The following is a 23,653-nucleotide window of genomic DNA, read 5'->3' as shown; positions in this document are numbered from 1 at the left end:
AGAACACACAGCGTTTTGCTAAATTAGCCTTTGGAAAGGAAAATAAAGCAATTAGCTAGCTCAACTGGCCCTCAGTTAGAACACAGCGTCCTGTCCCTAACTGAAATCACAGCAGAGTGAGCGCAAAATGGCGGCAGCGCTTTTTTATAGTGCAGAGTGACATCATTTCAGCAGCCAATCCAAGCCTTGCCAGTACTTACATGCCCACCATGCTAAACAGGATGTGCCCACACTTTCATTCATTCCTCATTGGCTGCTGCGTTCAATTTGAATTCTGGGAACTTCCGATTCCGGTATCCGATACGCGGGAAGTATCGGAATTCGGTATCGGAATTCCGATACCGCAAATATCGGCCGATACCCGATACTTGCGGTATCGGAATGCTCAACACTAGCCATCACATTACTGTTGGCAGAACTATGGAAGAACTATAGCTCTCAAAACATGGAGATACAAAAAATAATTTTTGCAATAAAAAGCCAAAACATAAAAACCCAATATACATCTAGTATCGCTGTAATTGCACCAACCCGAAGCATAAAGTCACCTAATCACTTACACCGCACAAGCAACGGCTTAAAAAAATAAATAAAACTAACTGTTCACCTGCTGTTGATTTGTTCATTTTGCCTCCCAAAGATCGCAGTAAGGCTCGGTTGACATTTATCTTGCGCTCTATGCTTAACACTTACACTAGGGTTTCTGTGTAAATCTCTGAAACACGTGATTCAGATAGAACTCCCAGCGGAAGTTTCCCTATGAGGCAGATGAAGGCACTGTGGATGCAGTCTGGCCCGTGATCCAGCGGTGTCAGTCTTTTTAGTTGTACATAAAAGCGCGGTCTGCCAGACCTCTGAAAAGGAGGACACCAGTGAACAGAGGCCAGATGGAGTCCAGAGCAACTCTGCTGCCTCATTATAGTGAATGGATCCCTTGGGGGTTTTATCTGAATCACGTCACTCTGAGATTTAGATGGATACGCAAAGTAAGTGCTCTGGGTAGAGTGCCGGATAAATGTTCCCAATAAAAGCGTCAACACAATCCACAAAAAAAAAAAAATTAAAAAAAAAATTCCCCACTCACGTCCATCGGTTAACAGGAATATAGGGGGCTTCCACATTACTGGTAGTACAAAAGCTCTAGGGCACAATTCTGCACTCCCAAATCCAAATGCCCCCCTCTCTTCTAAGCCTGTGTGCTTATATCCACGTACAACGTCCATATGTTTGGCATTTCTGTAGCAGTGAGAGCTCGCCCAATTTATGGGTGAATGTCTCCAGCAGCATGAGCTGCACATAACGTACCGGGCACTACAAAGTACTGGTCACTACCATGGCAGTTTGCAGTTTTCACTCAGAAACATCCACTGCTGCCAGTTTCTAGAAAACACATATGGAGTCAAAATAGTCACTACACCTGTAGATAAATTCCTAAAGGGAAGAGGCTAAGGCCACATTCACACGTTCCTTTTTATCCTGCGGGTTCTCCCGCAGCGGATTTGATAAATCTGCAGGGCAAACCCGCTGCGGTTATCCCTGCAGATTTATCGCGGTTTGTCCTGCGGGTTCCACTGCGGGATTTACCCCTACTATTGATGCTGCATATGCAGCAATATGCAGCATCAATAGTAGTGTTTAAAAATAATAAAATTATGATGATATACTCACCCTCTGACGTCCCGATCTCCTCGGCGCTGCAGGCGGCGGTCCAGTTCCAAAGATGCTGTGCGACCAGGACCTTCGGTGAAGTCACGGTCATGTGACCGCGACATCACCGAAGGTCCTGGTCGCATAGCAAACCTGAGACCGGACGGCCGCGTGCAGCGCTGAGACTTCAGAGGTGTGTATAACATGATTTTTTATTTTAATTCTTTTTTTTTTTAATACAAATATGGTTCCCGGGGCCTGGAGGAGAGTGTCCTCTCCTCCACCCCGGGTATAACCCGCACATTATCCGCTTACTTCCCGCATGGTGTGCACAGCCCCATGCGGGAAGTAAGCAGATCAATGCATTTCTATGGGTGCAGAAACGCTGCGATTCTGCACAAAGAAGTGACATGGTCCTTAGTGACATGGTCCTTCTTTTTTTCCGCAGCAATTCAGCGCGGTTTTTTTCGGGTTTTTCCGCATCATGTGCACTGCGGTTTCTGTATTCCATAGGGTAACATTGTACTGTACCCTGCATGGAAAACAGCTGCGGACCCCCAGCGGCAAAATCGCCGCGGTTCCGCAGTAAAAACCGCATAGTGTGAACATGGCCTAAGGGCGAAATGCGTGCCAGGGTGAGGGGGAGCATCTGGACTATCCATCTTCAGTTGGGCCCCTGTATTATGAGGAAATATGACCAAATACTTTGTGATCTAGTGTTTATTTCTATACACCTACAGGCACTTACCCTGTATACAAGTTTTTTAGTGGGCCTATTTACCTTTGGTATTTTTTCCATTCTTCTCAGTACTCATGTGTTACCTACACTTTGGTATTAATTTGATTGATTTATGTCATTTATATATCTGCTAGAAAGTGCACGTGACTTTTTCTGATGTAACACCTGGTTACTGACAGTATATTTGTATAGCTCTAACTTTATTGTGCAGGATAGCACTGGAGTTCCCCGTACAGGGTGCACCTTGTGTTTGTCTTAAGCCTTTTAACTTTTATATGTCTATAATAAAGCATTCAAGTTTTAAGTATGATTTGTATCTCTTTCCATGACTAGTTTATCCGACTGGTCATTGTTGTTGTAAATTCCCAAAGGGGTGTAATTTCCAAAATGGGGTCACTTGAGGGGGGGATTCTGCTCTCCTGGCATTTAGAGGCTCAGTATAAGGAGTCCGGAAACTATTCTATAATAAGTTGTTCTCCTTGAGTCAAATAGCGCTCGTCCCTCCAGAGTCTCGCTGTATGGCTAAGCGGTACTGTACAGCCACATGTGGGGTATTGCCACGTTCAGCAGAAATTGTGTGACATTTTGGCACTATTTTTACCCATTTTCCTGTGTGAACATGTAAAAATCGGGGGCTAAAATTTTTTTTGTGTGTGGTAAAATATGTAATTTTTCTTCACTGCCCAATGGTATAAAATTATGTGATTAACCTGTGTTGTCAATATAATCACTGCACCCCTAGATGAATTCATTGAGAGGTGTAGTTTCTAAAATGGGGTCATCTACAGGTGGGTTCTGCTATTCTGGAACCCCAAGGGCTCTGCCAATGTGACATGGCTCCCTCAAACTAGTGCAGCAAAATCTGCAATATAATATGGCGTTCCTTCCCTTCTAAACTTTGCACTGTTCAAAGTAGTTTTTAACCACATGTGGGGTACTGATGTACTCAGGAAAAATTGCATAACAAATTACACTGTTCATTTTCTCCTATTACCCCTTTTGAAAATTGCAAACCTGGGGTCAAAGCACCATTTTTAGTGGAAAAAAAAAAATAGTAATATTTCGTTTACTCAGCCCAATTTTATACAAGTTTGTGAATCACCTGAGGGTTAAAAATACTCACTACTCCCCTAGATGAGTTTCTTGAGAGCTGTAATTTACAAAATGGGATCACCTGTGGGGGTTTCTGCCGTTTTGTCATGTCAGGGGCTCTTCAAATGTGACATGGTATCCCCAACCTATTCCAAACAAAATAGCACGCATTCCCTCTCCAGCCCTACCATGCAACTAAACAGTCGTTTTCCAAGTATGGGGTACCTGCATACTTTGTGTGTGGTTTCCACTGTTTAGGCACATCAGGGGCTCTCCAAACGCAACATGGCGTCTGCTGAAAATTCCAGCCAATTTTGCATTCCAAAACTCAAACGGCGCACCTTCCCTTTGGAGCCCTGCTGTGCACCAAAACAGTGGTTTTCTACCCCATATGTGGTATTGGTATACTCAGGAGGAATCCCACAACAAATTTTATGGTGCATTTTCTCCTGTTACCCTTATTAAAATGAGAAACTTAGCGCTAAAGTAACATTTTTGTAGGAAAAAGTTAGATTCTCTAAATCTGGCATATGGTCCCAGAGATATGGTCCCTTATATTTGGTGCTAATTTTGTGTGGCCGATAGCGTTAATTGGGGGGGTGTCTGCATTGGTACCCTTGAGCGTCACCCTTCGGAACAGACCATAACAACTAGAACCAAGTAAAAAGGCCTAAGGCTCTGGATTGTATGGTGGATTTATAAAAATGGAATACACAAAAGCGGACCACTTTTGATCGGCTTACAGGTCCTCTTTACGTCTCTTACGATAACATCCTTGACACGTGTTCATATTAATTCCAGCAGTGGAACTGACAAACCATACAAATGGCAGTATTTATTATAAATACATTCCCCGTTATGCTAGTATATTGGCCAGTTTATTTCTAGCCCGGAATGAAGAATAGATTTCTTGATCTACCGTATTTGAGTGCCGGTTTACTAATCACTTTGCAGCTTTTTCTAGTATGCCACCTCAATTAGTAATTGTGGAGAGGGACTTGATTGTTGGCCCTCTACCAATCTTCACAATTAAGGAGACGCAGCACTACGTAATCAATTTTTTTTCCTTCATGCCATTTCCAGAAGATATTTCCACAAAATGTTCATAATTACATTTAGAAGTCTCACAATGCATTGGAACAGACCATTAATAAATTAAACAGTGGAATCAGGTTTATTAACCGATAAAATGAAAACAATATAATATTTATATCAATTAACATATATAATCTTATCTCTAAAATGGTCTTCATAATGGTACCTACCAACAGCCAGCAGGTTCAATTCCAAAATATATCACTTATTAGCTGGAGGCAATGTAGCACGTCTGGGAAAGTGCCTAACTCTCAGAACTTGGTCTCTATTAACCATCTCAGGACCTATAAATCAATGCCTACGTCTTGGTATAGCTTTCTGCAAGAACATTGGCTATATTGCCATAGAAACTGAATGCTCAGTCATTCGATGCCATAACAAAGTTAACGTTGTACATGGAGGGGCAATTTTACTCTGCTCACTTCTGTATCAGAAGGCCGGTGACGTCACACCTACACATATCTGCTGACTCCTGTGCACCTTCCTATAAGAATGTAATCAGGAGAGAAGTGCTCCAGTCGCTCCAGCACACGAGCTGGCAGAGGTCTGCAAATGTGACAACGCCTCCTGGTGCACAAGTGAGGAGGGCTGGAATATCCCTTCAAGGGTCACCTATTGGCAGTATATCGTATTGCAAATCCAATTTATAACTTTGATTTAAATCACTTATGTTTGGATTAAAGGTTCAACAATAGGAGGTTATATGAATTTGGCAATGTTAACTTCTTACTGAAATATCAACAATAAAAGAACAGGTAAGTAACAATTGCAAATAATGATTGGGCTAACTACAGTGTGCTCCTACACAGCTTACTAGCAGCTTGGAGGGAATGGTCCCACTACAGATATCAGAGAAATGACCGGGTGCTTCCATGTGCCATTATGATGCCATTTTATGCTCTTTTTAAAGCCAATGCTAAGAAAAAAAGAATGTGAAAGTAATTTTATAAGTGTTTCGTCCTTTCACATGTACCATGTTGGTGCCAAGATGGTAGAGCACCCTCAGATTTCGGACCATTCTTAAACTCTGTAATAAATATACATCTTTCTTTTGTCATTAAAGTAATCTGGAATATACAGAACACTATTTGCCAGGGACTCCTAGATGTCTTGGAGCTCCAGCAGGTAACCTGTGGTGTCTTCTATGTCAAACACTGTGCGACATCTACCAAAACGACTAGATGTGAAGACACCTTACGTGCAGCGCTTCTCGGCCAGTCAGTACGCTGGAACGAGCTCAGCTCCTGTGGAATGTACAGACCTTGGCATTTCACTAAATATACAGAACAAAAACATTCTCATTATCCATAAATCGTACATCAAGCACTGCCATGAATGGAGCTGAAATCATTGCACTGTCACATCCCACGATTAGAGAACTCCGTGATTAAGGTGCGCTGATTGACGGGACAAATTATCTGCTCAGAAAAATATTTTTAGAAATATCACGTAAATATCTTTATCGATTGTACACTGCACCTTACACAAAACTTCTTTCAGAGTGAAGGTGGGAGAATTGTTGATGCTTCCAGATCTTTGCAGTAGAGAAAATGGCTTCTGTCCTCGTAATCGAATAATGCCAGCTTAATTGCGGGCGGCTATTACAACAGAAAGGGCAACACCTCCTATTGCTATGGCTGTGGCGCCAAAAAGCCACTTCCAGGAAATAGACTGTGGAAAAGAAAACAATTATTTTAGCATATCAGAACAAAATGGTATAATGCATTAGAGCAGGTGACAAATCACAAATTCAGGACAAGGGTTGATTTGGCTGTAAAATGTAAACCCTTTAAGGCCACATTCACATGTTGTGAAATCACAGTGAAACACCACTGGGTTTTGGCCATGTCCAAGTATGGCCCGTGATGCACGGACTGGCCGCAGATCTCCGGACCTGACTGTGACAGTCTAATATATGCCTATAAAGCGAGGATCAGACTGCCATAGATTCTACCATCCAAGAGAATCGGGCTGATTGATCAGACTCTGATCAGAGGGTCATTTGTATAGAGTGTGACCCGATGCTCTCGTCTGAGGATACCAGACACTATCAGTGCACGGAAATCACTGACCGAGAAGTCATCAGAGTACAGTCTCACGTTTTCCACACACTCATTGAGTTTCATAGCAGAGTGTGATCCAAATACCTGATCCAACTTGGGCACGCAATGATTTTTTTCCTTGGACAGTCTGTCATGTGCACGGCCCAATAGACTAACATCGGTACGAGTGTGATCTGATGTTTTGTTGGATCGCACTACGACAGCTATCCCCCCAGTAATACCAGTCAATCCCTGAGGTTTGGTACGGTTGGTATAACTGTCTTTAAAGATGGAGTTGGTCAATTTTGTATGCTGATATACAGTGTCTGCAAATTGAGATTCTGGTTTGTCTTATATCCTACGTCATGTGACAAGGCTTGTTAAAGGATCGATATTGAGTTTTAGGATCGCTACTTCCAATAGGTGGCACTAGAGTTTTAGTCCTCTTCCCCCCTGAAAAGGCAATTTGCATATTTTAATTTCCCAGAGGAGCATTGCAGGGCTTATAAGCCTCCTCACTCTGACATGCCAGGCTTGGCATGTCACTCTCTACAAGGAGAAATGTTACCCATGGTATGCTGATTAACTATTCTCCCTTATCCAATTTGTTTAACGACTATCTAATCTAACCCAAGTAAAACCCTATATCCATGGATTGTATATACACATTAATACAGACCTATGAGTAACAGCATGTTAAATCTAGTCACAGAAAGAGGATCATAGCTGAGATATATAGAAGGAATGCTACCAAGTGATTCACATGACAAGAATGTGAGTGGGAGTGCACCTACTGTATATACACGTGGGACAGGGGAAGTTACAACGCTCAGGCTGCCCACTGGCTGGTATGTGACAGCAAGCGTATAAATAGGAAGATCTCCATCCTGTGCAGCTCATGATGGAGAAGAACTTACGATCCTTTCCTACAAAGCCTCACTGGTCAAATACAAGTACTGTGACAGCAGTCATCTGTCATCCTGGGAAACTAAGTGGGGGACCATCTTACAACCACTTGTAGAGAATCTGGAAAGCTAGCACTCAATCAATATAGTTCACGGTGCCAGTGAACGGGACACTAAATCCCACAAGTCATAAAGTCAAAGTAATCACTGCACTCGTATAGTTTCAAGTTGCATATATCAAAAGTTGACCCAAGCCAAATAAACTTTTGATATATGCAACTTGAAACTATACGAGTGCAGTGATTACTTTGACTTTACATCTTACAACCACTGCATGAAATGGCTCAATGTAAGTGGACTAGACCCCAGTTCCTCTTAATAGTCCAGCACAAACACAGTCAGTGAATCGGTGAGGGCCTCAAGGTGTCAAACATTTCTCAAATGAAAACCCTTTTCACACAGGGCCTGTCAGACGTTCCCAGTTCTTGCTCATTTTATTCCTGCTGCTCCCGAATAGGCCAGTTGTGTTTTTTTTGCAAATTCGCCATACAGTTCCAGAGATACGAGTGTTGATTTAGTGAGCATTTTTATAGTCTGCACCAAGGAGTCGTTGCTCACAGGATTCCCTAAGATCTTGTCTTTGGGCTGCCCTGCAATACTACCTTGTGAACACTGCCCCTTAGTAAAAATAAGCACTAGAGCACAAATCTCTGGAACCATATGGCAGGTTGAAAAAAAAAAAAAAAACATCAAAATAATTACTCAGGAGCAGCAGGAAGAAAATATGAGCAAAAACTTTCCACATTTTACTGGGCGACAGGTCCTCTTTAAAAAGGAGCTGTCATCTCTCCTGACATGTCTAAACTGATACATCCTTATATTATCTGTGAAATAATTTTGAAGTATTACATCTCTAATTTTGTGTTGTGCTGTTTCCATTATTTCTCATGAATAAATTGACAACTAGGTGTTACCCTTCCCCTTGTGATAGGAGTGTTTCCCTGCCCTGATTGGACAGTGTCAGTGCTACCAGCTTCTAATGCATTATTCATTAAGAAAGATTAACCCCTTTCCGATGTTGGGCATAATAGTAAGCTGATGTCAGACTCCCTCCCTTTGATGTGGGCTCAGGTGCTGAGCTCACATCTTTCCCGCCACATGTCAGCTGTTCAAAACAGCCGACGTGCCTCTAACAGCCGCAGGTGGAACTGCAATCCACCTGCGGCTGTTAACCTGTTAAATGTCATTGTCAATCTCTGACAGCGGCATTTAACTCGCACTTACCGGAAGCGAGATGAAATCCCGCCCATCGGTCACCGATGAGTTGGCACGACAACCAGACGTCTCTTGTTGACCTCTATGGTTGTCATAGCAAGTGAGCATTTCCGCTACACACAGGTGATCTGTTCATCGACTGTGTGTAGCAGAGCCGATCAAACAACTGCAGCTTCTAGTCTCCCATGGTAACTATTGAAGCATGTAAAAAGTAAAAAAAAAAGTTTTAAAAAATATTTAAAAAAATATAAAAGTTCAAATCGCTCCCCTTTTATCCCATTCAAAATAAAAAAAAAAAATCAAAAAAAAAATCAAACAGACATGTTTGGTATTGCCGCGTTCAGAATCGATCTATCAATATAAAAAAAGTAACGTCAGAATTAGTTTTTTTTGGTCGTCACCACACTTCATTAAAACGGAATAACGGGGGCAATCAAAAGATCGTATCTGGGCCAAAATGGTATCAATAAAAAAAGTCAGCGCGGCACGCAAAAAAAATAAGCCCTCAAGTAACCCCAGATCACGAAATATGGAGACGCTACAGGTCTCGGTAAATGGCTCCATTTTTTTTTTAACCAAAGTTTGGAATGTTTCTTCACCACAAAGAACCTAGATATGTTTGGTCTCTATGAACTTGTAATAACCTGGAGAATCATAACTGCAGGTCAGTTTTAGCATTTAGTGAACATGGTAAAAAATAAATAACTGTGGAATTGCACTTTTTTTGCAATTTCACAGCTCTTGGAATTTTTTTCACCATTTTCCAGTACATGATATGTTAAAACCAATGGTGTTGTTCAAAAGTAAAACTTGTCCCCCAAATACAAGCCCCCAGGCATTGCTACATTTACCGAAAAATAAAAAAGCTATGACTCTGGGAAGAAGGGGGAGCAAAAACCAAAAACGCATAAATGAAAATACCCTCAGTCATGAAGGGGATAAGAAAAGATGTTCCAGAATTGGCATTTCATAAAGAATAAGAATGTTCACCAAGACCCTTTTCAGTTTTTTGCCATCAGTCACAATCCGGCGAATTTTGAAAAAAACAGATCCGGCAAAAGTTGCCGCCAGATCAGTTTTTTTTCCATAGGCTTGTATTAGCGATGGATTGCCACGGATGGCCTCACGTTTCATCCGTCGTTCCCCGGATCCGTTAGAAAATGGTCGGTCCAGCGGCTGGAGAAAACAGACATAAAAAAGTTTTGTGTGTCCGACGAAAAATAAATGGACAGTCGCCGTCCGTCATTTGCTAGAATGGAAGCCTCTGGCGCCGGATCAGTCAAATGATGGAATACGGTGACGGATTCCATTTTTTTAAATTGAGAATGCTCCGATTTTTATGGGATCCTATTAGCCGGATCAGCTAGTCAGATCCGGCGAAAAAACGGCTCTGTCGCATCAGTTTTTCACAATCTGCGATGGATTTGTTTTTTTTCAAAATTCGACTGATTGCGACTGATGGCAAAAAAACTGATGTGTGAAAGCAGCTTAACAAAAACATGTCCAGACATGACAACCCATAGATAGTATGAATGCCTAGATCAACATATATCCAGTGCTGCAGTCGTTTCCATCTGGCCTTTATAAAAAAAAACGCTGGATGGACATGGATGGGGAAACTGAGTCTCTTGTTTGAAATAGGATCTTTCCCAACTTCCCAGCTCACCACATCAATGTCTTATGCAGCATTGTGATATGAGCCTGTGTGTAGATGGGAAAATGCAACAGTTGCCATCCGTCTTTTTTTCTATCAGTTGTGATCCTATTGTGTTGCATCAAGCTTACAAAAATATCCCTCCATTTTCATGTCCTAATGAGAGTAATGACCAACATGAAAAAGTAGTGTGGCTTCTTACCCAAGAGGACTTCTTGTCTGGCTTGTTGGACGAAGCGCTCACATTTCCCAGCATCTTCTTGTACATAGCAGTCTCTACATTCTTCTGGTCCGTGTGTTTTTTCACCAGCTTAGACAGCTCGGCGTGGATGGTCTGTCAAGATCAATAGATTATAAAACATCAGCACCGATCAATAAGGATGTATTCACAAGTGACTTTGTCAGAAAGGACCCATTGTAGGCCACATAGCTACAGGTGAAAAACATATGTGCATTTGTGTCTAAATAATTTTTTTCTTAAATTTATGTATTTTGGGCTAAAAAAATATTTTTGCAGTCATGTTGTAATATAAATTTGATGCAACTTGCCTTCTATAGCCTCTGTCTATACCATACGGTGCTGGCTGCAGAATGAGTTCTCTAAAGGTACCTTCACACATAACTATTTTGTTAACGATATCGTTGCTTTTTGTGACGTAGCAACGATATCGTTAACGAAATCATTAAGCGTGACAGCGACCAACGATCAGGCCCCTGCTGGAAGATCTTTGGTCGCTGGGAATGATCAGGACCTTTTTTTGGTCGCTGATCACCCGCTGTCATCGCTGAATCGGTGTGTGTGTCGCCGATCCAGCGATGTGTTCACTTGTAACCAGGGTAAATATCGGGTTACTAAGCGCAGGGCCACGCTTAGTAACCCAATATTTACCCTGGTTACCATTGTAAAAGTAAAAAAAAAAAAAAACAGTACATACATTCCGATGTCTGTCACGTCCACCGGCGTCAGCTTCCCGCACTGACTGTCAGCGCCGGCCGGCCGTAAAGCAGAGCACAGCGGTGACGTCACCGCTGTGCTCTGCTTTACGGCCGGCGCTGACAGTCAGTGCGGGAAGCCGACGCCAGGGGACGTGACAGACATCGGAATGTGAGTATGTACTGTTTTTTTTTTTTTTAAACTTTTACAATGGTAACCAGGGTAAATATCGGGTTACTAAGCGCGGCCCTGCGCTTAGTGACCCAACATTTACCCTGGTTACCAGGGGACTTCGGCATCGTTGAAGACAGTTTCAACGATGCCGAAGTCTTTCCCCTGATCGTTGGTCGCTGGAGAGAGCCGTCTGTGTGACAGCTCCCCAGCGACCACACAACGATTTACCAACGATCACGGCCAGGTCGTATCGCTGGTCGTGATCGTTGGTAAGTCGTTTAGTGTAACGGAACCTTAACCCCTTAGTGACAGAGCCAATTTGGTACTTAATGACCGAGCCAATTTTTGCAATTCTGACCACTGTCACTTTATGAGGTTATAACTCTGGAACGCTTCAACGGATCCCGCTGATTCTGAGATTGTTTTTTCGTGACATATTGTACTTCATGTTAGTGGTAACATTTCTTCGATATTACTTGCGATTATTTATGAAAAAAACGGAAATATGGCGAAAATTTTTAAAATTTTGCAATTTTCAAACTTTGTATTTTTATGCCCTTAAATCAGAGAGATATGTCATGAAAAATAGTTAATAAATAACATTTCCCACATGTCTACTTTACATCAGCACAATTTTGGAAACAAAATTTTTTTTTGTTAGGGAGTTATAAGGGTTAAAAGTTGACCAGCAATTTCTCATTTTTACAACACCATTTTTTTTTTAGGGACCACATCACATTTGAAGTCATTTTGAGGGGTCTATATGATAGAAAATAATGAAGTGTGACACCATTCTAAAAACTACACCCCTCAAGGTTCTCAAAACCACATTCAAGAAGTTTATTAACCCTTTACGTGCTTCACAGGAACTGAAACAATGTGGAAGGAAAAAATGAACATTTAACTTTTTTTTGCAAACATCTTAATTCAGAACCATTTTTTTTATTTTCACAAGTGTAAAAACAGAAATGTAACCATAAATTTTGTTATGCAATTTCTCCTAAATACGCCAATACCCCATATGTGGGGGTAAACCACTTTTTGGGCGCACCGCAGAACTTAGAAGTGAAGGAGCGCCGTTTGACTTTTTCAATGCAGAATTGGATGGAATTGAGATCGGACGCCATGTCATGTTTAGAGAGCCCCTGATGTGCCTAAACAGTGGAAACTCCCCACAAGTGACACCATTTTGGAAACTAGACCCCTTAAGGAACTTATCTAGATGTGTGGTGAGCACTTTGAACCCCCAAGTGCTTCACAGAAGTTTATAACGTAGAGCCGTGAAAATAAAAAATCGCTTTTGTTTACACAAAAATGATCTTTTCGCCCACAAATTCTTACTTTCACAAGGGTAACAGGAGAAATTAGACCACAAAAGTTGTTGTGTGATTTCTCCTGAATACGTCGATACCCCATATGTGAGGGTAAACCACTGTTTGGGCGCACCGCAGAGCTTGGAAGTGAAGGAGGGCCGTTTTACTTTTTCAATGTAGAATTTGCTGGAATTGAGATCGGACGCCATGTCGCGTTTGGAGAGCCCCTGATGTGCCTTAACAGTGGAAACCCCCCACAAGTGACACCATTTTGGAAACTAGACCCCCCAAGGAACTTATCTAGATGTGTGGTGAGAACTTTGAATGCCCAAGTGCTTCACAGAAGTTTAGAATGCAGAGTCGTGAAAATAAAAAATATTTTTTTTTTTCACAAAAAAGATATTGTAGCCCCCAAGTTTTTATTTTCACAAGGGTAACAGGAGAAATTGGACCACTAAAGTTGTTGTCCAATTTATCCTGAGTATGCTGATGCCCCATATGTGGGGGTAACCCACTGTTTGGGCGCATGGCAGAGCTCGGAAGGGAAGGAGTGCCGTTTTGGAATGCAGACTTTGATAGAATGGTCTGTGGGCATTATGTTGCGTTTGCAGAGCCCCTGATGTACCAAAACAGTAGTAACCCCCCACAAGTGACCCCGTTTTGGAAACTAAACCCCCCAAGGAACTTATATAGATGTGTGGTGAGAACTTTCAATGCCCAAGTGCTTCACAGAAGTTTATAATGCAGAGTCATAAAAAAAATATATATATTTTTCCACAAAAAGGATTTTGTAGCCCCCAAGTTTTTATTTTCACAAGGGTAACAAGAGAAATTGGACCCCAGAAGTTGTTGTCCAATTTATCCCGAATATGCTGATGCCCCATATGTGGGAGTAACCCACTGTTTTGGCGCACGGCAGAGCTCAGAAGGGAGGGAGCACCATTTGACTTTTTGAGCGCAAAATTGGCTGTCGTGTTTGGAGACCCCCTGATGTACCTAAACAGTGGAAACCCCCCAATTCTAGCTCCAACCCTAACCCCAACACACCCCTAACCCTAATCCCAACCTGATCCATAATCCTAATCACTAACCCTAACCATAATCACAACCCTTACCCCAAAACAACCCTAATGTCAACCCTAACCATAACCCTAATCAAAACACTAAATCCAACACACCCCTAATCCTAATCTCAACCCTAACCTCAAACCTAACCCTAATCCCAATACACCCCTAATCACAACCCTAACCTTAACCCTAATCCCAAACCTAACACTAATCCCAAGCGTAACCCTAATGCCAACCCTAATCCAAACCCTAACCCTAATCCCAACTCTAACCCTAACTTTAGCCCCAACCCTAGCCCTAACTTTAGCCCCAACCCTAGCCCTAACTTTAGCCCCAACCCTAACCCTAGCCCTAAGGCTACTTTCACACTTGCGTCGTTTGGCATCCGTCGCAATCCGTCGTTTTGGACAATAAACGAATCCTGCAAATGTGCCCGCAGGATGCGTTTTTTGCCCATAGACTTGTATTGCCGACGGATCGTGACGGATGGCCACACATCGCGTCCGTCGTGCACTGGATCAGTGTTTTGGCGGACCGTCAGCACCAAAAAACGTTCAATGAAACTTTTTTTTTGTACGTCGCATCCGCCATTTCTGACCGCGCATGCGTGGCCGTAACTCCGCCCCCTCCTCCCCAGGACATAGATTGGGCAGCGGATGCGTTGAAAAACTACATCCGCTGCCCACGTTGTGCACAATTTTCACAACGTGCGTCGATATGTCGGGCCGATGCATTGCGACGGCCCCGTACCGACGTAAGTGTGAAAGAAGCCTAACCCTAAATTTAGCCCCAACCCTAACCCTAAATTTAGCCCTAACCCTAGCCCTAACCCTAGCCCTACCCCTAACCCTAATTTTAGCCCCAACTGCTCTTCTCCTGCCGGCCGGCAGATGGAGACAGATGGCGGGCGCACTGCGCATGCGCCCGCCATTTTCTTTTCCCCAGAAGACGCCGGCGGCCAGGAGGAGCAGCAGGAGGACCCAGGGACACAGGTGAGTATGGCAGGGTCCCCGAATCCCCCTATTTCTCTGTCCTCTGATGTGCGATCACATCAGAGGACAGAGAATTACACTTAGCTTTTTTCTTTTTTTTTTGCGGTCGCCGGTAAACAGTTAATTACCGGCGATCGCAAAACAGGGGTCGCTAAAACCGACCCCGATCATGCTCTTTGGGGTCTCGGCTACCCCCGACAGCCGAGACCCCAAAGATTGTCGCGGGGCCGGCCGGCGGGCGCACTGCGATCACATCGGAGGACAGAGAAATTAAAAAGAAATCGCGTTTTGTTTTTTTTGCGATCGCCGGTAAACGGTTAATTACCGGCGATCGCAAAAGCGGGGTGGGTAAAAAAAAACCCGAATCATGTTCTCTGGGGTCTCGGCTACCCCCAGCAGCCGAGACCCCGGAGAAAATCCGACTCTGGGGGGCGCTATTTACTTTTTCCACAGCGCCGTTAATTAACGGCGCTGTGGTTTAAGTACCCTTAGCGGCCGCCGTTAAAAGGCGTATCGGCGGTCGCCAAGGGGTTAAGACTCCATAAGTGAGTGTGTTCGGACAGTCTAACTTGGTTGGCTTTACTGAGCCCTTATCAGCGGATTTATCACCACATAAAAGCTCTGTGGCAATATATCAGCTGAAAGAAGTTCAGAAAAAGGCAGACAACGTTCAAATCCACTTTATCAATGCTGGCTGACTGATTCTCAGGGTGGCCATATAGGTTAGATGGCTGTAGGCCGAACAATGCAGTCATCTCAGACGAGTCTCCCAAATTCTCTATGTCGGCTGGCAGCTTATCTCAGGGAGAACACTGCAGTCTACAATCGGACGTGCCTGATAGACGTCTCTCCCGGCCATCAGTCGGCCGGCGCCCCCATACACACGACTGTCGGCCGAGCCCATCAATATGGGCAGATTCAGCCAACTTTACTCTGTGTATGGGTGGACTTACTATAATAGACAGTGCAACACAGAGGCTATAGAAGATAAACAATGCAAAAAAAAATGAAAAGAATGCCAACAAAAATGTATTTTTAGCCCAAAATACACACATTTAATTAAACAATAAGCCCCCCAAAAGGGTATTACATCGTTTAACAGCACCATCCGCCTAAATCTGCCCAGTTCCAGAAATGTGCCCCTACCTGATAAGTGGCTGTAGACACATCACTGTAGAGATTAATAAATGGTAACATTTAAAGAGCTGAGCACAATTCATTAATATGTCTGATGTCAGTGGGAGCACTGTAAATGAACGGGAGCCTGTCATCAGACCACTGGCTGCGTATAGTTACTTCACACCGTTCTCTACTGTGCGTTTTTATGAAGAGCCATGCTTCGGCTGACTTTACGGCAGCACTCCAGAATAAAGCTGGATGCAATAACGCAGCTAGTGTTTAATTCTTGCTGCCGATTGTCAGTAAGGCTACGTTCACATTTGCGGTGCGTCGTGCGCAACCGCGACGACGCATGCGCCCCTATATTTAACATGGGGTGCGCATGGACATGCATTTTGTTGCGTTTTGTGATGCATGCGTTTTTTGGGCGCAAGGGTCAGGGCGCAGAGGACGCAGCTTGCTGCATTTTTTTGCGCTATAAAAATGAACGCATGCGTCACAAAACGCAGCGCTTTGCTGCGTTTTGCATGCGTTTTTGCGTGCGTTGTGCGTTGCGTCGCCAACGCAGCACACAACAACGCAAATGTGAACGTAGCCTAAGCATAGATCAGCGCACAGGTTCCTCCTTCCCCCGCAGTAAGCTCCCCCTAGGGGCACAACCCAGAAGCTCGTCGGGAAGCACTTTGCTATATCACTTCAAAAACAGAAGACCTCTTAAATGGGAGAGTATGTACGATCCTTCTGCCCTGATAGAGCTATATAGGAAGGGTAATGGCAGCCCCAAACAACGTGACCATCCAGGACTCTTAGAAAGACCTTCTTGGTGCTGCTTACTAGTGGAGATGGCTATGGTGATACCTGCTATGACTCCCCACAAAGTCTGATCGCAGGTTGCACAACTACTAAGGAGGGAGCAATGGCCACAGCATGTTACTAAAGGTGCCTTCACACTCAGCGACGCTGCAGCGATACCGACAACGATGTCGATCGCTGCAGCGTCGCTGTTTGGTCGCTGGAGAGCTGTCACACAGACAGCTCTCCAGCGACCAACGATGCCGGTAACCAGGGTAAACATCGGGTTACTAAGCGCAGGGCCGCGCTTAGTAACCCGATGTTTACCCTGGTTACCATCGTAAAAGTAAAAAAAAAACACTACATACTTACCTTCCGCTGTCTGTCCTCGGCGCTGTGCTTTCCTGCACTGACTGTGAGCACAGCGGCCGGAAAGCAGAGCGGTGACGTCACCGCTGTGCTTTACGGCTGGCCGGCGCTCACAGCCAGTGCAGAGAAGCACAGCGCCGAGGACAGACACGCCGATTCAGCGATATCTGCAGGAGGTCCAGCGACGAAATAAAGTTCTGGACTTTCTGCAGCAACCAACGACATCACAGCAGGATCCTAATCGCTGCTGCCTGTCAAACTGAACGATATCGCTATCCAGGACGCTGCAACGTCACGGATCGCTAGCGATATCGTTCAGTGTGACGGTACCTTTAGTTTTGTGGAGAGAAAGCTTTTCATACCCTGCAGCTCCAGCATTAGTTTACACGTTGTGTTTTTTTCAGCAAATTAAGCAGCTTCCAAAAATCAGGTTTTGCTGCGTTTTTGTCATCTCTTGTGCATGTTAATAAAGTTTAGTGCCTGATTAAACTCCCATAAGGTTTTTGAATTAAAATCGCAAAACCAGATACCGCACAGCAGGTCATGACCATAGAGCCCTGTAACTAAGACAAAATAAAATGAAAGGTGTACATTAGGTTGCTATGACATCCAGGGGTACATTGAAGACCCCCGTGCTTGTCATTACAGATATTCCTTGAAATCCAGGATGCGACCAGGCTTCAAAGGAGACTGTGATTTTTACCATTTATAGCAGTGCTGCGGCATTGATGCATATAGCACAAGCAATCAGACGATCACAGCTTCAACCCCTCTAGATCAAATCACCCCACTTTCCCCCCCCACTAAAAATAGAAAATTAAAAAAATTCTAAAAAAATGCATATGTGGCATCGCCACGGTCAAAAAACCCCAAAACAATCAAGTTATTAAAATTAATTGACCTGATCAGTAAACACCACACAAAAAAAACAAACAGCAAAATTACTTTTTTTCGTTGGCTGCTGCAAAACCACAAAAAATTCTGTAACAATCGATCAAAATGTAATCTCTATCCCAAAATGGTATCAATAAGAACAACAACTCACACTGCACAAAATTAGCCATCACACAGCTCCATCAACCGAAAAAGGTAAACGATACAGGTCTCAGAAAAAGGTGCAACAATCCCTCAAATTCTTAATTCCAAATAAGTTTTTTTTTTAACCCCATCATATTTTCGTTTTTCGATCCCCTTCTTCCCAGAGCCATAACTTTTTTATTTTTCAGTCATTGTGGCCATCTGAGGGCTTGGTTTTTGCAGGACAAGTTGCACTTTTGAATGACACCTTTGGTTTTAACATGTCATGTACTGGAAAACGGTAAAAAATCTCCAAGTGCAGTGAAATTGCAAAAAAAGTGCAATTCCACAATTGTTTTTTGTTTTACTTTTTTACTATGTTCAGTAAATGCTAAAGCTGACCATTATGATTCTCCAGGTCATTACGAGTTCATAAGAGAAAATAAACTTAACAATGTGCAGGGTTAGAGATATGCGTGAATGACCGCATGTAAAAGTGTCCCACATCAGCACTGTAGCAGAGTGAATCTGCAGGGAAGCGAAATGTCCAAAGACCGGGTAACCGGTAATGCATGCGAGCCCAGGTGGGCGGCATGCCGGCGTGGCAGTCAGAGACTCAGGAGTTTCTCTCATCACACACAGTTGTGTGAGCACTGCCCAAAGTCCTTTTTCTGACCAAAATTTTATTTTATTTTTGTAACAGTGGGCAAAGTCAAAACACGTTGGCGTTCGATTAAGGGCCGCTTCAACAAGGACCTGCGTCAAGACAGCCGTGTTGCCAGTGGTTCAGGAGCAAGGATCCGAACGTACAAATACCATCGCGTTCTGGCATTTTTAAGACCGGTCCTTGCCCAGAGAGCGTAAGTATTTATGACGTGCATTTTGTTGTATTGCATTGCCATACTATATATGTTTATATTCCACAGGATTTGGCATCTTGTAAATATTTGTTAGTAATTTTATTTTTCCTTTTTTCACAGCACATGGAGAACTACTGTTGGCCCAGGTTCTGGAGCGGTCCTTCATCCGACAGCGCGGACCCGTCCCAGCCATCCAGCAGCGCAGCAGCAAGTGGGCCTTCCACACTAACTGGAGATCAGGGAGCTGGTCCATCAGGTCTTCCCCTTTCGCAGTCCTTTTCCACTGCCCCTTTTTTTGGGGGCTCCTCCCGGCAGCGGCAGAGGGCTTCGGACAGGTCACTCATGCCCGAGTTTTTGCACTTGAGCTCGGTTTTACACAACACAATCAAGGCTTTAGGTGACCGAATGGATGTTTCACATAGCCTCTTGAATGCACGTATCCAGGTCGTCACCAAAAGCCTTGAGCAAGTGAAAGCCGACCTCCAGAGGCCAGCTCATCATTTTTTTAACCAAATTGAGCAGGGCATGTCGGAACACCTTACTCCTGATCTCCAGCTGAGTGTCATGCAGGACTGCAATGCTGTTTACATGCAGGTTATGCAGCAGAGTCGGTATTTCCAGCAGACAGTGGCGGCATATCCAACTGTGCCTTCACTGTCACGATTAACTTCAATGCCGACCTCTGCTGCATACCACTGCACGGCCACCTCAATTCCTTCCACAGGCGGACACCACTACAGCACCATGATAAGTGCAGTTGGACATCCCACCGCCACCACCGTGACAACCGCTGCTCCTGCTTGGACCTCCTCCGGCCCCACCACGATGCAGCAGGACCCTGGCATGGCTTTCCGTACCAGCACCACCACGATGCAGCAGGACCCTGGCATGGCTTTCCGTACCGGCCCCACCACGATGCAGCAGGACCCTGGCATGGCCTTCCGCTCTACAAGTGCTATGGACTCTGGCATGGCTGCACCCTCTACGAGCACAATGGACTCTGGCATGGCTGCACCCTCTACGAGCACAATGGACTCTGGCATGGCTGCACCCTCTACGAGCACAATGGACTCTGGCATGGCCTTCCGCTCTACAAGTGCTATGGACTCTGGCATGGCTGCACGCTCTACGAGCACAATGGACTCTGGCATGGCTGCACGCTCTACGAGCACTATGGACTCTGGCATGGCTGCACGCTCTACGAGCACTATGGACTCTGGCATGGCTGCACGCTCTACGAGCACTATGGACTCTGGCATGGCTGCACGCTCTACGAGCACTATGGACTCTGGCATGGCTGCACGCTCTACGAGCACTATGGACTCTGACACGCCATGAGCACAACAGAAAAATATTTTTTATAGTTAAACTCCGATCCTGTTCTGGCAGGTTTGATAATGCGGATGTGCTTTCCATCCACCGCTCCTAAACAGTTGGGGAAATCACACACACTCCAAAACAGGGGTGTCAAACTGCATTCCTCGAGGGCCGCAAACCATGCATGTTTTCAAGATTTCCTTAGCATTGCACAAGGTGCTGTAATCATTATGTGTGTAGGTGATTAAATTATCACCTGTGCAGTACAAGGAAATCCTGAAAACATGACCTGTTTGCAGCCCTCGGGGAATGCAGTTTGACACCCCTCCTCCAGAATTTTTCAGCTATTTCAAGCCACATGTCCGCGGTGGGTAGGGGTATAAACTCATCCCGGAGTACATTCCACAAAGCCCGGCAGGTGTCCGCAACTATTCTGGACAGGGTGGATATTCCAAGCCGGTATTGGAAGTGGAGGAATGATAAACTCTCTCCGGTTGCCAGAAATCTGTAAGAAAAACAGAAACAAAAAAAATTACAATCTATTCTATTGATGGTGTGTTTACGCTAAAGAAAGATAGGTAAATAGCCAAAACATACATGTCTGAAAACACAAAATTTGGACTGTCATTGGTTTAGATTTGTAACGTACCTTAATGTAACCAGCAGACGTTCCTCTAGTGGAATCACTCTACGGAGCTGAGTGTCCTGTCTCCGTATGGCTCCTTGGACACAAGCAAGCAAATTCCGGAACGAGTCTTGCGACATCTTTGTATATTCCTGGAATTTCTCCGGGTTGGCATTAAGCTCACCATACAGCGTGTGAAAGGCTCCACGGCTCTCACATAGTTCGATTATGGGGTGTCTCAAAAAACGCAGACGTTGTCTCCTTCTCCATCTTTCACGATTTCTGTCTTGCTCCCAAGCAAAAGCACAGGCAAGAAACAGCTTGATGCTTAAATCCAGGTTGAAATAAAAGCTCTCCATGCGAAGATCCATCATGACACTGGATACAGGAGCAAAATCTGAAGATTACAGCTGTTCAGGGGTCCATATAAATAAAGACCATAATACACGCCCTCTGTAGTCCCATTGGCGGTGTCTGGTTATCTAGATTTTTCTCTTGGGAAATTTCTCCTCATGCGTACAAAAACGCAAACACAATAAAAAACGCATAAAAACGCGTACAAATGCGGCGTTTTTGTTACCGCATGCGTTTAAAAAATGCCGCGTTTATATGCGTTTTTTCCACCACTTGCTGATGCTGGATAAACGCTGCGGGTTTAAACGCAAATGTGAAAGTAGCCTAAATTGGGCGATTCTGAACGCGGTGATACCAAATATGTGTTTTTGATTTTTTTACGGTTTTATTTTGAATGGGGCGAGAGGGGGGGGCGATTTAAACTTTTATATTTTCTTCATATTTTTAAAAACTTTTTTTTTTTAATTTTGGCATGCTTCAATAGTCTCCATGGGAGACTAGAAGCTGCCATAACCTGACCGGTTCTGCTACACACAGGTGATGATCAGATCGCCTGTATACAGCCGAATTACTCACCTGCTATGAGTGCCGACCACCGGGCGGCGCTCACAGCAATCCAGCAGTGACAACCATAGAGCTCTGCTGGAGACCTCTGTCATGCCGACCCATCAGTGACCCATGATCACGTGATGGGGCAAGCGATGGGCAGGATTTCCTGTGCGCTAGTCGGAAGCGCGTGTTAAATGCCACTGTCAGCATTTGACAGTGGCATTTAACAGGTTAAGTACCATGCGAGGACTGTGATCATGATATACAGGTGATGTCCCCAACTCTCCCGGCATTCCCCGTGCCTCCTGATCCGCCCCTCTTCCTGGAAAAAAAGAAAGAAAAAAAAATGGTATGCACATGCACGGTGCGCCCGCTAAAATCTGCTGGACAGCAGCACTAGGTACTTATCCTGTTGGTTCCTTTTGATCACTGTTATAGACCATATCACAGTGATCAAAAGCCAATAATTAGTATGTCATTCCCTTAGTCAGATTTAATTTATTTTATAATTTTTATTTATTTCAATCAATTTTTGACGTTAAGATTGGGTTTGTTTTTTTTGTATTTTTTTTTTTTTTAAGGGAACATGTCACCCCCCCAAACCCCCCCCCGCCCCCGGCGTTCATAACTAAAAGAGCCACCTTGTGCAGCATTAATGCTGCATTCTGACAAGGTGGCTCTTTTAGTTCTGGTCCCTGCCAATGCTGCAATAATCGCTATTATAATGTGCCCCCTCATACCTCGAATTCGACCTGGGGGCAGGTCTTTCTCCCCTAACACAGACGCACCACAGCCATCACTCATGGCCTCTGCGCGCCGGGCGCCGCCTACTCTACCTTCATTAGCGTTCCCGGCGCCTGCGCTGTAAGTTTTTTTTCTTTTTTTCTTTCAGTTGCGCTGCCCTTCAAACTTACAGCGCAGGCGCCGGGGACGCTAATGAAGAGGAGGCGGCGCCCAGAGGCCATGAGTGACGGCTGTGGTGCGTCTGTGTTAGGGGAGAAAGACCTGCCCCCAGGTCTAATTCGAGGTATGAGGGGGCACATTATAATAGCGATTATTGCAGCGTTGGCAGGGACCAGAACTAAAAGAGCCACCTTGACAGAATGCAGCATTAGTGCAGCACAAGGTGGCTCTTTTAGGCTACTTTCACACTAGCGTCGGAATCTCCCCGTCGCAATGCGTCGGGCCGAGATTCCGACGCTAGCGTTTGATGCGCCGCACAACGGGTGCAGCGGATGCATTTCTCCGGCGAATCCGCTGCCCCATTGTGAGGTGTGGGGAGGTGGGGGCGGAGTTCCCGGCGGTCCGCCACAACACGGCGCAACCGTCGCACGACGGTTGCGACGTGTGGCAATGCGTCGCTAATGTTAATCTATGGGGCAAAAACGCATCCTGCAAACAACTTTGCAGGATGCGTTTTTTGCCATAAACGACGCATTGCGACGTATTGCAAAAAACGCTAGTGTGAAAGTAGCCTTAGTTACAAACACCTGGGGGGGGGGGAGGGAGGAAAGAAAGAAAAAGAAAGAAAGAAAGAAAGAAAGAAAGAGAAAGAAAGAAAAAGAAAGAAAAAAAGACAGAAAGAGAAAGAAAGAAAGAAAGAAAGAAAGAAAGAAAGAAAGAAAGAAAGAAAGAAAGAAAGAAAGAAAGAAAGAAAAAGAAAGAAAAAGAAAGAAAGAAAGAGAAAGAAAGAAAAAGAAAGAAAAAAAGACAGAGAAAGA

At 44.4% G+C, this 23,653-nt stretch overlaps 1 protein-coding gene across 1 annotated transcript in view; it reads right to left on the bottom strand.

Annotated features, from left to right (window-relative positions):
* Positions 1–4,629: 4,629 nt before the first annotated feature.
* The window catches only part of FKBP8 (FKBP prolyl isomerase 8), an 88,930-nt gene continuing 69,906 nt past the window's right edge, over positions 4,630–23,653 (bottom strand). Inside the window, exons 8-9 of the mRNA XM_069740568.1 lie at positions 10,652–10,783; positions 4,630–6,244 (exon numbers count right to left, since the gene is read on the bottom strand). Of these exons, the coding sequence (XP_069596669.1) occupies positions 6,158–6,244; positions 10,652–10,783 (219 nt within the window). The 3' untranslated portion in view covers positions 4,630–6,157. The remainder of the gene's footprint in view (positions 6,245–10,651; positions 10,784–23,653) is intronic.

Source organism: Ranitomeya imitator, chromosome 1 (genome assembly GCF_032444005.1).
Source record: "Ranitomeya imitator isolate aRanImi1 chromosome 1, aRanImi1.pri, whole genome shotgun sequence".
Taxonomy (NCBI): domain Eukaryota; kingdom Metazoa; phylum Chordata; class Amphibia; order Anura; family Dendrobatidae; genus Ranitomeya; species Ranitomeya imitator.
Note: the sequence above shows the minus strand (reverse complement) of the source record. Positions and strands in the feature narration are given on the sequence as shown.